This window comes from Camponotus vicinus, unplaced genomic scaffold (assembly GCF_025532165.1).
Source record: "Camponotus vicinus isolate PSW18456_S1 unplaced genomic scaffold, iyCamVici1.0 SCAF_5, whole genome shotgun sequence".
NCBI classification, from domain to species: Eukaryota; Metazoa; Arthropoda; class Insecta; order Hymenoptera; family Formicidae; genus Camponotus; species Camponotus vicinus.
Window position 1 is genome coordinate 3,822,997 of NW_028141977.1, and position 17,698 is coordinate 3,840,694.

The 17,698-nt window shown below is 28.3% G+C and overlaps 2 protein-coding genes across 8 annotated transcripts in view; one reads left to right on the forward strand and one right to left on the reverse strand.

The window, feature by feature from the left end:
* The window catches only part of Pig-s (phosphatidylinositol glycan anchor biosynthesis class S), a 47,582-nt gene that overhangs the window by 2,004 nt on the left and 27,880 nt on the right, over positions 1-17,698 (forward strand). The gene's annotated exons all lie outside the window — the stretch shown is intronic.
* Positions 910-17,698, reverse strand: part of LOC145971998 (protein I'm not dead yet-like) — a 33,224-nt gene continuing 16,435 nt past the window's right edge. For 6 of the 7 annotated variants that reach the window (XM_083100156.1, XM_083100155.1, XM_083100153.1 and 3 more), the window contains exons 2-10: positions 11,218-11,294; positions 11,023-11,140; positions 10,581-10,852; positions 10,160-10,274; positions 10,040-10,098; positions 9,765-9,890; positions 6,584-6,913; positions 4,981-5,359; positions 910-2,065 (exon numbers count right to left, since the gene is read on the reverse strand). In XM_083100156.1, the coding sequence (XP_082956282.1) occupies positions 1,814-2,065; positions 4,981-5,359; positions 6,584-6,913; positions 9,765-9,890; positions 10,040-10,098; positions 10,160-10,274; positions 10,581-10,852; positions 11,023-11,140; positions 11,218-11,285 (1,719 nt within the window). In that variant the 5' untranslated portion in view covers positions 11,286-11,294 and the 3' untranslated portion in view covers positions 910-1,813. Of the gene's footprint in view, positions 2,066-4,980; positions 5,360-6,583; positions 6,914-9,764; positions 9,891-10,039; positions 10,099-10,159; positions 10,275-10,580; positions 10,857-11,022; positions 11,141-11,217; positions 11,295-17,698 lie in introns of those variants that run through there. The other variant, XM_083100157.1, reaches the window with a different exon arrangement.

The following is a 17,698-nucleotide window of genomic DNA, read 5'->3' on the forward strand; positions in this document are numbered from 1 at the left end:
AAAAACTTTTTAATTTCGATTTTATACTGATTCAAGCCTGAAGAATAATCATTAAAATTATTAATATAATAATCTAAAATTTTGAAGAAATAATTTGATTTCTTAGAAAAATCCTTTATTTATGGGAGTTTTAAAAATCTTTATTAATAACAAAAAATGATGAGAATATTATAAGTTTCGATTTTATCGGACCAGAATCTTAAAAATAATTATTAAAATTTTTGGGGAGCTATTTAGGATTCCGAAGAATTTGATTTATTCGATTTTCGAGAGAATAATCTTTCATTTATAAAAAATTTTTATCTGAAAAAATGGCGCGAATTCTTTCAATTTCGGTTTTATTAATTCGAACCCTGAAAAAAATTATTAAAAATTTCAGACAATTATCCAGAATTTCAGATAAATTGTTTTCGATTGATGAAGAGAAAGAATTTTCACAAATTTTTTAACTCTTGAAAATTTTTCAAATTTATCTAGAAAATCGGAGAATTTCTTCAGGATGCCAGAATAGAAATGAATTGAAATTAAAAGTCTTAACGATTATTCGTGCTAGAATTGCAGTTAAAAAAATTTTTTTAGAAATTGTCTTTTCCTAAAATTCTAAATAGCATAAACAGAGTTCTACTGAAAAATATCGCGACTCAAATTAATTTCTATTGAAATAAAAAAGTTGGTCAATTTTCGTGCTGCGGAAACGTGAAATTGAGGTACTCCATAGATACTTCACAAATGCTTCTTCAGATTCTTATTTTTGTATGTGTATTTAATCGATAGAACTCTTTTTAAAACATAGGGAATTCTAAATTGTTTGTGGAAAAAGCAAAATTCTATTAATTATAGCGAAATGTTGGAGATGGATGTTAACTTCACAGAAGATAGGATATTTTAAGATATAAGTAAAACAAAGCATAAAAGAATTTGATCATTTATTGTCAATATCATTTTTTGATCTCTTCCATTAGTAGAAAAGTTACATCACTTATGGCCATCACACATAAAATTCCATAAGCACGTAAAACATAAGCGTAAGAAAATCGACCAATCACGGTCGAGTATTGGCTCCTTGGAGGGGCCAATACCCTCCAAGGGGCCAATACTCGACCGTGATTGGTCGATTTTCTTACGCTTACGTTTTACGTGCTTATGGAATTTTATGTGTGATGGCCATTACGGAAAATATTACAATAAAAATACACATATTACAATGTTGCTAATGATCCATAAATCAAGGAGTGACAAGATTCAAGAGAAATGAAATATTTAGAAATTAATGCAATGGCTGATCGATTCAATTTCTGATTCTAAATTTCTTATATACTACAATATACTTGATACATATAAATAAATGTTTATAGATTTTTTGATTAGTTAAATATTAATATTGTCAATGGTTTTCCAACGAGACAGATATGAGAATGGATTCCTCATTTGAAAATTCGTTCTTGTATTATTATATATTTCATATAAAAATGATATCCCATGTGCGAAATTATTCTAAGGACATACCCTTCTTATCATATTCGACAATTTCCGTTTTTACGACACATACATAGTACGATCCACAGTCTATTCCTGCTGTGGGAGTTGAGATTCGCGATTGTGCGAGCTTATTTTTTAAAATTTAAAACATCAAGTATCTTTGAAAAAAGTTTAAAAATAAATATCTATAAAGAGATCGAATCTTTGTGATGAGAATATTCGGCGTTGTTATGTGCGAGTAATAATCTCTTGTCGTTGTAGAAACATGCGTTCGATAGAACACAAAAATGTAAATAAATATCGAAAGGCTATACTGACTACCGATTGAGTACTGCTATGTTGCCCACTCGGGGAACTCCGATAGATTGAATACATATGATCCCCACTTGGAGAATGCTCCCACAGTGATGACGAGTGTAATGATGCTGGGTCCAATACCGGCGATCATAAAGTCCTTTGTTTTTATATGACCTGCGGCACTGGCGATCGCGTTCGGTGGGGTACCTACCGGTAGATGAAATGAGAACGAACAGCAGATAGCTGCCGGCAGCATCAGAAACAAAGGATGTATTGTGATGGCTATACACTGAAAAGAAAAAAAAGAGGGTAAATTTCTATAAAAAGATCTTTACCTTTCGGTAATCTAAACATATATTATGTATCTAGAGCAATAAATTCGGACATTTTAAAAACGAAATAATAGTAGCAATTTAATTGTGTCAATATACTTTACTTTTGTAGGCAAGTTAGCACTGCTATCCGTTCGATTTTTTTAACTTAATTGTTGATCAACAAATTCGATATTATATATTCTTATTGTTAGAGTAACACACAAATTAAGGAAACATTTTAAGACCGAAATAATATATAGCAGCAATTAATTTCGTTAATATACTTGTATTGTTAATATACTTACTCTTGTAGACAAGGTGGCACGGCCACTCGTTTATGTTGATTTTTTTAATTAAATTATAAGCAATAAATTAGGAAATGATTTATTTTGGGAATATTTAACCCATTCAGACCTGAATTTTTTCTGGTAATGTAAACAATTATATATTATTATTATTATTATTATTATTATTTTATTATTATTTATTATTTTTTATTATTATTATTATTTTTATTATTATTTAGTCCACCGAGAGATCGCAGGGAAACTAATTCTAAAAAATAACTATTTCACATGATTTTAAAATTTTTGTGCATAATTATGTACATAGGGTCTGAATGGGTTAATGCAGGAAACAATATATTGTAACGAACTGATATTGTTAGCCACTTTTTTTTTAATAATTTTACTTTTATATGTGTGTAATATGTCATGATAGTGTACTTTTAAAAATGTAATATTTTAAAAATTGATTTGTATCTTTAAGCAACTAATTAGCAACAAATTCTAGTGTATTTGTTTTTTATTTGCGATTCTTTATAAAAGTTTTTCGGAAGTAGAGATGCTAATTTAATGATAAGCTAGTACCCTCATCCTTAATATAATTTTCCTGCTAATGGATAGAAGCAACAAATTTGTGCTTATAGCAACAAATTAGCAACAAATTAGCACTTAATTATGCATTATATCTGAACTTGATTTTTCCCTAAGGGGGTGCCAGATTAATAGGGGGTCTTTTAAAAAGTTTTCCTCATTTTAAGTATTCATTATTAAATTTTATTAAATTTATTTTATTTTATTAAATTTTATTCACTTAGAGATTTAAAAATGTAAATACATATCAGAGAGGGGGAGAGGGGAGGGAGAGAGAGGGAGAGGAGGAGAGAGAGAGAGAGAATTTTCTCATCTATTTCAAAGTTTATATAAGTTAATGTCAAGGTTTATGGAATTGAAATATGGATTCACGATTTTTGTTTTCTTGCAATACTCATTGTCAAACATTGTCCGTGAATTGTATATTATACTACAATAAAAATATAATAATAAGTAAATAAAATACTATATAAAATAAGTAAAAAAAATATTGAGGACTAAAAAATCTGTTAAAGAATATTGCTCGTACATAATATCATTAATAATATACAGAATTCTGTAAAAATATTGATATATTATATATAGATTTTCTGCTATCATATAAATCAAGGTCATATAAATCAAAATTCTACATTTTTTGGATAAAATCTATGTCAATGGTAAAAAATATTTTCCGGAAAAAACATATCAAAATTGGTCGTTTTTATTAAAACTATTAGAAAACTTTTTTATATTTTATATTCATCAATTGAGAGAATATTTTTTAAGCTTTATCCAAAATAAAATCCGTAATAAATTAGGAACTATCGTAACAAATAAAATGATTTATTGTTAAAAGATGTTGAAGGTGACCTATCTATATAATCTATATATCTATATAAATTGGTAAAAATTTTTATATATAATTCTGCTGCTATTATCTTTTTTCTTATTAAACTAAAAATTAGTATAAAATTTAGTAACATTTATGTTTCTAGCTTTTATTTTAAAAACTTTACATAATAATTTGAATTAAAAAAGACTATTATATTATTATATTGATTTCATTTTTTTAAACTATAGTGATTAGTATAATTTATTAATTAAAGCAAAAAATATTAATTATAATTGACATTAATTAGAAATTTTTTAAAAATTATTTAAATATATTTTAACCAGTTCACTAGTAATGGCCCATATATGGCAAAAAAAAAAGTGCCACAATTGGTAATGGCCCATATATATCCACTATGAATAACTTTACCAATTTTCCAATGGATTTGCATGAAACTTGATACACCCACATTTTTCGGGTCGCTGATGACAAATTTGGGATCGAAATTTTAAAATTCAAAATGGCGGATTTAGTATGGTGAATTAATTTTGTTATTCTATTATTATATTTGTTATTCCATTAGAGAAGATTCAAATTCGATATGTTCAAGTTTGAATGTCTTGAACTAATCCGTTATCTGCGACCAAAAAACGTACCGAGTGTGATATATTTCCATAATGGAATATCAAAGTTAATCACTAGAAACCACCGTATTGGAACTGCCAGTTTAAATTTTGCAATTTTGTCTATAGATTCATCATAAGAGACTCGAAAAACGCGAACATATCGAATCTTCTCCATAATGAAATAAAATTAGTCCGCCATATTGGATTTGCCATTTTGAATTTTGAAATTTCGACCCTTGATTCGTTACCAACGACGCAAAAAATTATAGATAAACTTATAGATAAACTTTCATGTAAAATACGAATTTATTTGCTCTCACCAATTTTGGCACAAAACGTTGTTTTCGGGTGTACCAGTGAACTGGTTAATATCATATATATTATTAATTATTTCTATAGTTTTTGTCAGTTTATTTCATTGGATAAAGTCCAGAACAATAAAAACCGAAGTTTACCATGGTTTTTTCTATTAACTGGACTTTTCTGGTTAACTCTGATATAATTTTTTTTTTATAACATAGAAGATATTGATTATTTACGAAATATTTTTCTATTGCTGACTTTGTTTGACTCACCATTTCTGCTAATACTGGCAGTATAATATTCGCGACAGCCACGTTAGCTGTCAATTCCGTCACATTCTCAGCAAAGAAGCAGACGATCAGCAATATCGCCAATTTATTGATCTTCTGCAAACCAATTAAGGACTGACCAAGCATCGCTGATAAACCCGATGTAGTACTACCTGCGGAGATGGCGAATCCACCGCCTAGTACAAATATCAGGCTCCAGTGCATTTTTTGGTTGATCATCTTCCATGTTATCAGGCCAGGAGACGGTTTCGTGGGCCGTTTGTGTGGATTTTTGTCAAACGCATGCAGAAAGTCGAGCTTTGATGGAATGATGAAGAACAATATCGTCACGCACATGGCCGCTGTTGAATCCTTGACAGGTCTACAAATTTTGCAGAAGTTGCAGTTATTTAGTATTTCTTTACTAATTTATTATCTTTCCTTTTTATTATTATATTTTTATTATTTTTATTACATTTGTAAGGTTTCTCTAAAGCTAAAATTGTAAAATTACAAATCTTTGATCTTTGAAATTATAAATCTTTTTTTTACTTTGAGAAATGCGAGAAAAAATAACAAAAAAATTTTCAATTATTTTATGATTTTTCAATTATATAATAATATTATAATATTATGATATAATAATAATAATATATATATATATATATATATATATATATATATATATACTTACTGAAATTATTAATTATAAAATAATTAGGTTATATATAGCATATATAATTTTTTTTATATATGATGTATACAATATGCATATACAGGGTGTCCGATTCATAAGTGACCAAACGAAAAGTAGTAGTAGATTGGGTCAAACTGAGAAGAAAAGCGCTCTACCATTTTGCAAAATTCGCAATAATTATTAAAAAATAAGCAAAAATGTCTCGGTAGATGAGAAGCGGTGAACCGCTTGTAGTGTGTGATTATTAAGTGATCAAACGAAAAGTGGTGATAGATTGGGTCAAACTGAAAAGAAAAGTTCTCTACCATATTGCAAAATTCGCAATAATTATTAAGTTATAGGCAAAAATGTCTCAGAGTATAAGAAGCGGTAGACAGATCGCTTCTCATGCGCTGAGACATTTTTGCCTATAACTTAATAATTATTGCGAATTTTGCAAAATGGTAGAGGACTCGTCTTTCCAGTTTGACCCAATCTACCACCACTTTTCGTTTGATCACTCATTAATCGGACACTGCGAGCGATCTACCGCTTCTCATGCGCCGAAACATTTTTGCTTATTTCTTAATAATTATTGCGAATTTTGCAAAATAGTAGAGAACTTTTCTTCTCAATTTGATCCAATCTACTACTACTTTTCGTTTGGTCACTCAGGAATCGGACATCCTGTATATGTGTGTGTGTGTGTGTGTGTGTGTGTGTGTGTATGTGTGTGTGTATTATGTCTAAATAATATATATTATGTTTATTTAGACATAATATACACATTATTAATTAAACAATAATTAAAATAATATGAAATTATATTTTTATTCTTTTATATTTCAATTATGTACATAACGCATAATAAAGTTTAATTTGACGTATTCGTACGTCATATTTCGTACTATAAATACGATAAATACTCACAAATTCGTGATATAAGCAGCCCAGCCTGGCATGAATCCGGGGCTCCTGAAGAACCATAGGAGCACCACGAGAATAAATAAAATACCCACTGAGGATTCATGCCATGTAATCGATCCGAGTTCCTTGTATCTCTTCTCGATGACCCTCGTCGCGACACGCTCACCCTGCTGACCAATGTCTATAGCGCGGGCATCCTTGCTCTTTGGCCTAAAGAGACCCATGTACATCACTTGCAGCCACAGCCACGTGAGGAAGCTCATTAACAGCATGGGTGGTACTGAGTATAACATCCAGGCAGCGAAATTTATGCCGGGGCTGTTGGGAAAACGTCTGAAAAAAAACGAAAGCAAATCTTACATTTTCCTCAGAGACATTTAAATTTTAAAAGAGATAGAGTGAAAATTCGACAGAAAAAGGAAACATTTAACTCTTATATTAATATATATATATCAAGCGACGCGGTAGCGTCGTGACGCCAAGTACATAAAAAACTGATAAAAAATTGGATCCGAGCATTGAGAGTCACTGTTTTCGACGCGGCGCTACCAAGTAGCTTATTGATCCGGAATTTTACATCAAATTGACGTCAAATAAACTTTCGATTAAAATATTTCAGAAACTAAAGCCGTAATTAAAAATCTAACGACATTTTTCTTATATAATGTGAATACAAGCTTTCGATTGTGACCAGTTTGAATAAAATCGGTGCAGTCATCCCGAGAAATGATAATCGCATGTCAGAATTGTGACATTTTTCATTTTCCTTCATAATAAGGTTCAGACTCATGAACGTATCTTCGCACGCATACATTCAAAGCGATTTTGTCCCTCAAGCTGCATTCATACCGCGCATATATGATTATTCGCTTTAGTGTGCAAAAATGCTTTAAGAAACAAAACCATTTATGTACATGTGTGTGCATACGTGTGATATGTGTATATGTGTGTGTATACGTGTGAGAGATTAATTTATCGCATAACAATTTTCAAAAACCTCTTGGGGGTAAAATCTAATCTATCTCGAAAACGGTATCACAAAAATATAAAAACTGTGCCGTTAGATAAGACTTCTAAGGAGACTAATTTATCGTATTATAACAATATTCAAAAACCACCCCTTGGGAGTGAACTCTAATATCTAGAAAATGAAACCTTGTAAAATACGACTTACCCTTAGTAAAGATTTTTAAAAATGCATATATATTTCTTGCAGAAATAATATAAATTTTTACAAAAAGGTGGTGATATGCCTCTAGAAACAACCTTATAACGGTAAAATAAAATACGTTAAGTATATAAAAAAATATCTTTAAAAAATCTAACATATATTTTCTGTAGAAATAATATTTTTTACAAGAAACAGTGAGATCCCCTAAAAAACCTTATAAAGGTAAAAAAATACGCCAAGTACATAAAAAAAATCAAAAAATCTAAAAGAGTGATAAAAATAAAATATTTAAAAACCGATATGAGATCAATACTATTAGCCAAGTACAATAAATTATGTGATATTAATTCGTAATCGATACTAAATGAGTTAAGATTACTTTAATTCCTAAAGCATTTTTTATATGATGTATATAATTTAAAAAAGTTTTACACAAATTCTAAATCGCATAAATGACCTTCAGGTCGAAGTAAGATATGAAAACTTGCCGTGCCTCCCCTCCCGCTCCGTCGTTTATATATCTTGAATAAAATAAAAAATTTGATTATACAATCTACATATATACAATATATATATGTTAATCCTTTCATTTAGTAAGTACAATTTACATTTTTATAAAATAAGCTTCAGACTACGAATGTGCAACAGGCAGCCTGTGGATCAGAAACGACCTGCGAAGCTTTTCAATCCGACTTACAACAATTAAACTTTACTTGCAGAGAAAATGAAAAAACTCATAAAAAAAGAGATTTCACTTTGTCTAATCTCTATGTGATGATTTCCAGGTAATACAGAGGAGACAAGATATATATGTAAGTTCGAAATTTAGCTACGCGCGTGCGCGGTCCGTAGTGTAATTTTAAATTTTACATTGGGCCCATCAAAAATCTAGCTTTTTCCTGTTTTAAACTATATGATTTAAATACGGGGCACGCCAAGTTTTCATATCTTACTTCGACCTGAAGGTCATTTATGCAATTTAGAATTTGTGTAAAACTTTTTTAAATTATATACATCATATAAAAAATGCTTTAGGAATTAAAGTAATCTTAACTCATTTAGTATCGATTACGAATTAATATCACATAATTTATTGTACTTAGCTAATAGTATTGGTCTCAAATTGGTTTTTAAATATTTTATTTTTATCACTCTTTTAGATTTTTTGATTTTTTTTATGTACTTAGCGTATTTTTTTACTTTTATAAGGTTTTTTTTAGGGGATATATGTATATATATACACTAAAAAGAAAGAGAATATTTTATATATATATATATATATATATATATATATATACAGGGTGTCTCAGATCACCCATACACCTTTTTTAAAATGAAAACAAATGGCTTTTATCAAAAATCGCGAACAATTTTTAAATAAATCGGGTACGCTCTATCAAATGGTGATATTTTCAACTTTTGGTTCCGACCGGAAATACGCCATCCGGAAATCAAAAGTTGAATTTTTTTAGGGGAACATGGTACTTTTTATTACAGATTCGAATTGTACGTGAAAAAATAAGAATTGTATCAAACGTTTTTACACACATCCTTGTCATTAGTTGCGTCACAGGAACATTTGAAGTTCATTATTTCATCACAGTTACTTTCAAGGTCAATTTTAAGATTGACAGAGGCCCTTTCAGAAAAAACGTTTGATACAAAAGTTTCTTATTTTTTCACGTACAATTCGAATCTGTAATAAAAAGTACCATGTTCATCTAAAAAAATTCAACTTCTGATCCGGATGGCGTATTTCCGGTCGGAATCAAAAGTTGAAAATATCACCATTTGATAGAGCGTACCCGATTTACTTAAAAATTGTTCGCGATTTTTGATAAAAGCTATTTATTTTCATTTTAAAAGGGGTGTATGGGTGGTCTGGGACACCCTGTATATATATATATATATATAATATTTTCTCTTTTTTTTTAGTGTACACATTAGTGTGTAATATAAATATTTTAAGATACGCTGTAAATTGCACACTTGTTTGATTTTCGATGTACGTACTTCTCCAGAAAGCCTTTCAAAGTTAAATTGGTGCCGCTGCCAACAATGGTACCGATGCCACCTAGACTGGATGCATAAGCCGCGACGAGATAATACACCATGGTGCTGTGCGTCGGTCTTTTATTTCTAAAAAAAATTTGCGCTCGAATGAAATATATATGATTGTGAGGAGTTTTATTTTTGAATATTTTTGATATTAATATTCAGAAATCAAATATATTTAGAAAATGAGAGAGATGAAGAAAAAGAAAAGAGATGAATATACGATTGTTTACGTTTCCGCGTCTTCCTCGACTGCATTCTCTCTTTGGATGAACATATTCCCGAGTCCTTGCTGAAGTGAATTTATGAAATTATTCTCTTTTGCGTTTCATTAAAAGAAAATGAAAACTTACCGCTTCAAGTTCTATTAGAACCGTTTCTATTATGGGTATCATCATAGCTGTGGCAGCGGTATTCGAGATCCACATCGAGATAAACATTGTCACGAAAAACAGGCCCAATGTTAGCCTGAGAATTTATTTAAAATTAATTAATTGTTTTATTTAATTAAGAATCTTTATTTATTAAAAAATTAAATTTTATTTTGAAATTTTAAATCAAGAAAAAATAAGTGAATAAGTATTATTTCTAGAATTATTAAAAATAATTTCGTATTATACTTTCCCGCGTACTCGTTACTAAATCAAAATAACGAAAACGACACATTCTACAATATTTTTGAGGACTCAATATTCGAGAAATGAATTTTACGGGATTCACGAATGAGCTTGAGAAACCAAACAGTTTCCGCATGATTTAATTAACGAAAAATACCTTCGATGACTACAACCGACAGTCTTGATGATGAGTAGCGCTACTCGCATGTGCAAACCGGAGTTCTCGATGACCACTGCAATTACCAAACTGCCCAGAAACATCATCGTGGTATCGTTCATATAGCACAGGCAGGTCTCATTGGTGGACATGATGCCCATCAGTGGATACAGGACCACCGGGATCATGCCCGTAACGGGCAATGGTAAAACTTCAGTCACCCAGAACATCGCCATCAACGCAACAACATATAAACATTTCATCGCTAGAGGCTGCCTCCGGAAAAAGGGAGAATGATACTTTAAATCTTTTGAGATTCTCTCGGTTCTAACAAATTAAAGTAATAATTTGCACATGCAATTCTTTTTTTTTTTATAATATTGCGTACATATACGCTCTGTTTATCTTTAATTAAACGCGAGTTATAAATTAATAAACATACCTTTTCATTCTCGAATGTCAGTATCGGGATCAGAATTAATGGCCATATTATCACGACAAAGGATCGCCAATAAACGGCTAAGAACTTTAGTAATAATCTGCCAAATCCGATAGTTTTTCTAAAATTACAAAAAAAATGTTGAAGTATTAGATATTAGAATAAGCATTAGATATTAAAGATACAATCATGCCTCACCCTCTTTCTCTTTCCTTTCCTCCGGACTCAGTAATCTCCGGGTATGGATCTTCCGATCTGGTGGCCATTGTCTCTTACTGAAATTAAGTTGCAAAAGTCTTAAAATATGTTTTTTCCCCTTGCTTCTCCCTTTCTCTCTCTCCTCCCTTTCTCTATACACACATACACACACACACACACACACACACAGTGTGCAATTTTAATTGCTCTAAGCAAATATATCGAGAAATATTGGAGATACAGAAAAATTTTTAGATAAAAGACGATGGGTAAAACACCTGATTTTGGCTGTAGCGATGGAACCTTCTTTATGCATGTTTTCTTAATTTTTTGATGTGTTAAATGATTATCAAACGTTAATTTCAAGCTGATCTGATGGGAAAATAGCGAAAATCGCATTCAAAATAACAGATTTGTAAAAATTTGAACAAAGCCAAACAACACCAAGTCAACTGTTAGTTGACTGTCAGTCGGCAGAAGAAGTCAACTTCAAAGTCAGATTGAATTTATGTCAACTTATAGTCGACTAATGAATAGCCGACAAATGACTCGACTATAGTCGGCTATTAGTCAGCTAATAAGTCGACTTAGAAGTCGATTTTATGGATTATAAATTAATTTTCAATCAATTTAATGTCATCTATATGACTCACTCGGTGTGTAATATTTTTGAAACATTGCAATATATATATATATATATATATATATATATATATATATATATTCTATTTAAAATATTAGCAATATTACAAAAATATCATGATTATTTCTGCAATATTTCTGCAATGTTTCAATGTAATTATTTCAAATGCAATCTTACTGAAAGATTTCAGTAATATTTCGATAATATTATCGAAGTATTAGTCTCTCGTATGTGATAGATGAATATTTTTGAAACTTAAAAAAATATATAAATACACTCGTAAGAAGAATATTTTAATATATGCAATAAATGGGCTATTTTCCATCTATCCGTTTAATTTCAAATAATTTGTTTAATATTCTGAATCCGAATAACGGATTCAGATTATTAAAATAATAATGGATATATATTCAGATTATTAAAATAATAATAATAAATTATTTTAAAGTCAGTTTATCAGAAATTAAACTGACTACAAAGAAGAAATATACTTTGGATCTTATGTTAGTCCTTTATATATATTTCATGATAAAAAATTGAATACGAGTCAGTTAAGTTTGATGTAGCGCCGTGTAGCGGCAATACGAAGAAGTATATACAATATTACAGAACATAGAAATATGAAACTTTCTTTAGGATGTATGTTTTCTCTTTTTTATCTTCCTAAAAGATTTCAGAAATATTACAAGTGCAATATTATAAAAAATGCAGGTTTTTTTAAATATATTTCAAATGCAAAGTTACAATTGAAATGTTGACGAAATATTTCTGTACCGTTTTTGAACATTACAATATTTCAGTAATATTATTATATGCCGAGTAGATAACTGTTAAATTTTTATTTTAATAGTGACATTTCTCAAAAAGTTAATCGATTTAATTTTATTATACTTCAATTATATGATATTGTTACATATAATACAATTAAAGAATAGTGAAATTAAATTAACCAAGTCTTTGAAAAGTCCAATTTAATTTAAATAATAATTATTATATTTGTATATACATACATATTAAAAAACGATTGGTTATGGTTGAATTTGTTTTTATATAAGCTACACCACTGCATTAATGAAAATATGCCATCCCATTTACAAAAAATTTTAATGACTTTGAAATCTCGTAAAGGGTAGCTGTAAAAAAAATTTTTGTTTATCAGAATATTAATCCCTTTGAATCAAACAATTTTTGTCCTTTGACCTTTGTCATATCGTCAAAGGAAACAGAAATATTCTAACTACTAGAGTTAGAGGAAACACCCTGTGTGTATATATATTGTATATATGTATATACAGGGTTTTCAAAAAGTCCCGTAACGCTAAAATATCTCGAAAACGATCAACTATAATGAAAAATATGTAAGGAACAAAGTTGTAGGACTAAATAAAATGTACCTAATGATGATAAGAATTTGACCTCGGATGAAGTACTCAAGGTCATATGAAGGTCAAGTTGATTTTTTAAAATGGAACTCCCCATTTTTTATTACATATTCTTATAGCTTATTTCAAGAGCTTTCCAAAACACTATAATAAAATATTTTTACCTCAAGTACTTTTTGAGTTATAAGGCTTGAAATCATTTCTTAATTTTATATAAACCGTAAAATATCTTGTAAAATATTCATTTTTCGATTATCTTACCTTAATACTTTTATGTAAAATAATGAGAGGAATCAATTGATGTAAAGAAAACATAGTTATTTTTAAGAAAAAATATGTAATTGTTAATTGCAAATTACATATTTTTTCTTCGAAACAATTATGTGTTTTCTTTACACCAATCGATTCCTCTCATTATTTTGTGCACATTTGATAGAGCGTACCCGATTTACTTAAAAATTGTTCGCGATTTTTGATAAAAGCCATTTATTTTCATTTTAAATGGGGTGTACGGGTGGTCTGGGACACCCTGTATATATATATATATATATATATATATATATATATATATATATATATAAAACTATTTTATTATATTATAAAAATACTATTTTATTATAAAAGAATTATTCTCTTATAATAGTTTTTTTTAGAAAAAAGAATTCTATTTATGAAACATTTCTTTTTTGTATATAAAAAATTGCGTAGAAATTTAAAAGAAATTAAAAAATGTTGACCTTTTATTTTTTGTTATTTTTAAGTCTTATTGTTCTACAATAAGATTTAAAAGTAATGAAGAATATGTAAAGTTAAAGTATAATCATGTTTAAAAAAAAAACAGCATTCGTATTGAGATTTTAACAGTTTGTTTACAGCGTTATAAAAAAAATATTTTTTTCTTTTCGCTCTAAAAAATTGTATTTTCTTCGAATATTTTTCAATCTACCCAATATTATGTGTATTTTACATAAAAAATTACTACAGGTACTACTACTACATAATATACTATATTACTATATATTATTATTCTATTTTTTTTTAGATCTAATCTAATATTTTCAAGATTTTTGAGACAATAATAGAAAAAATTTATATATGTGTATTTTATTGCACATTAATTACGAGTTTTCAAGAATGCTAAATTTATAGAAAACGTAACGATATTTTTTTCTTCTTACTTTTCAAAATTTAAATGAGGGAGAGAGAGAGAGAGATTTAATTCTATTTTAATTATGTTTTTCTATATTTCCTTCAATACATTTTTGTTTATTTTTTTTTACTATTTTTTACTTTAATAATTTTTTCGTTCAGTTATTCGGCGATAATAATGCCGACTTAATAAAGCTCAAGCACAAAAGGCTTGAATCGGATCGAGGACCCCGCGGCATTGTTCTCCCACGGCCTTCGCGATGTTTGCATATGTATGCAACTACAACGTCGCTTCCGTTTATGCGACGTAGGTTATGCGACTGCCTCTCCTCGTAAACGTTTAATCGAGGTGATACAGTGTCATCCATCCAGATTCTCTTTCATGGTCATTTAACCCTGCGCCATTTACATCAATAATAATATACGACGTCATTTTGGGGGTCATGTGTTTTATTGTGGATTTCTTTGATTATTGTACACTAATATTGAACATTTAAGGGTACATGTTATGCGATATCGAAAATATACTAGCGCACGTTGAATATATGTTTACAGATTTTTCAACCACGCTGTGGAAAATTAGATACATAAAATATTATTAACACGATAAAACAGTGTGCGATATATTTTATTTTTTCCCACAATTTGGAAAAACCAAACATCAAAATTTTAATTATATATATATTTTTTAAATTAAATATATACAATACTCTTTTGTTTAAATAATCTTATAATCTTTAAATAAAGATAAAATATATATAAATGTATTATAAAATGAAATGAAGAAAAGATGATCCTATTTTAAATTTATTTATATTATAAAATATTTTATCTAGATAATTTTAAGATAATAATACTTATATATATATATATATATATATATATATATATATATATATATATATATACATACACATATATAAAAGAATAATTTAAGATATAAAAACAAATATGCTCTTTTACATTATTTTTTACAAATTTTATTTTCTAAAAACCAAAACTTTTTTAAGTATGTTATTTGATAAATTTTATCTGAAAGATAAATTTATAACTGAAAAAACATTGATGTAAAAGCATACATTTAAAAATTTTATATATTTCCTGCGATATGGATTAAATTCACTTCTAAGTTTTGTCTTAAAAGAATTTGAAGAAGATAACACTTTTTTAAATCTTAGATATATTATATATATATATATATATATATATATATATATTTTTTTTTTTTTTTTTTTTTATAATCTGTACAAAGATGGAATGAAGCAATTATACCATCTAGATAATTGTCTGTATTTTATAGATTATCTTTATATAAATAACAGAAAACACGGTGCATATTTCGAGAACTTTTAAGGTGCGATTTACAGAAGATATACATAAATTCATCGTAATTTGGACAAATATTTCATGTAGAAAATTTCAGATCAGTTTCAAATCGATTTTTCCTCCTCTATATGTAATAGACATTAATATATTATTTATAAAGAAATATATTAATTATATTATTATAATATAATAATAGATATAGAATATATTATTTATAAAGAAAGATGTAGTTTTTTCTTTTTTTTATTATTTTATTATTTTTTATTATTTTTATTATATGAGATGATTTTAATTATTTCAATGCCAAGTTTTCGAACTTTAATATTTCTGTGTAATAATGTTTTACGATATGTTTTAATATAGTGTTTTAATGTTTTACGATATGTTTTAATGTAGTGTTTCTGATTGATTGCGGCCAATCTTTATGCGAAATCAAACGGCAATTCTCATGATGTTAATCTTTGAACAATAGAAAAAAATTGATAAGCATTTTATTCTGTAAAAATGTAACGCCATTGCTAAATAATGAATTAAATCTCTTTTATGCGAGTCTTTGAGTAGCCCTGTAAAAAAGAGTGCAGGTACGATTGCAGCATTTATTGTAATAGATCGTGAACACATCCAAAAGATATGGGAAATAATTTAATGCGCTTCGCGATTGAAACGCAATTAAAACGATGATATGCATATTTATGCTTGTATTATTTTTTAAATGATCCTTTTTATTGATCCTCTTAAAACATACATTCATAAACTAATGATTTGCTTTTCATGCTTATTTTAGACTATGTTTATTAAATTAATAAAATTAAAGAAAATTTAAAAACAAGATTTAATAAATTTTCTTTTAAGAAGATAAACTCAATTTCGATATTAATAATCAAGTCAATAGCAATAGACAATCAATGTAAAGATATTTGTCGACAATCTATCTATAATCATATAAGAATAGATTAATGGATTTATTCGAAATTAAGCCAGAATTACATAAACGTATATGTACACGCGCGCACGCACACACGCATGAAAGTATTGAGGTAATCGAAAACTGAATATTTTATGAGATATTTTATAGTTTATATAAAATTGAGAGAGAAATTATTCCAAGTCTCATAACACACACACTCTCTCTCAAAAAGTACTTAATGAAAAAATATTCTATTATAATGTTTTGAAAAGCTCTCGCGAAATAAGTTATAAGAATATGCAATGAAAAATGAGGATTCCCATTTAAGAAATTAGAAGTGACTTTCATGTAACCTTCAAACAACTATCCGAAGTCAAATTAATGTCACCATCAGATGTGCCCCTCCGAACCTTACAAATTTTGTTTGAAATATTTTTTGATAAAGATTACTTTCTGAGCTATCGAGTTGTTAAGAGTTAATGTGGACCATCATATATATACAGAGTGTTACAGAGCGACTATATCAGATATTTTTTTGGAAAAATACACATTTTCGTGAAAAATGTTCCATACAAAAGTTGTAAGGTTGTGTTTTAAAAGATCTATTTACTAGACTTATCAGTTCGACCTTCGATTATCAAAATCAGATCAACTTAATTTAAATAGAACATCAACGTACTTTTTATTACATATTCTTGTACCTCGAGAAAACTTTCCAAGATACTATAATAAAGTATCTTTTCAGTAAGTTCTTTTCGAGTTATGAGGCTTGAGATAATTTCTTAATTTTACATAAAGAGATATTTTAACGAAAACTTAAAAAAAATTGGACATCCTATATATATATACAGGGTGTCTCGAAACTAACGCTTGATATTTTAAAGGCAGATTCTCTGGCCAATTTAAAAACGATTTTTCCTCAGCGAAAATGTCGCGGCACTAATAGTTTTCGAGTTATAAACGATTGAAAATAAAGCGTTTTTCGCAAACTATGGCTTATGGGAATAAAATATTAATAAAGTCACATTCTTTAGTTAATTTTAGGTAGAGTTTACTTTAATAGAATTTTAATTT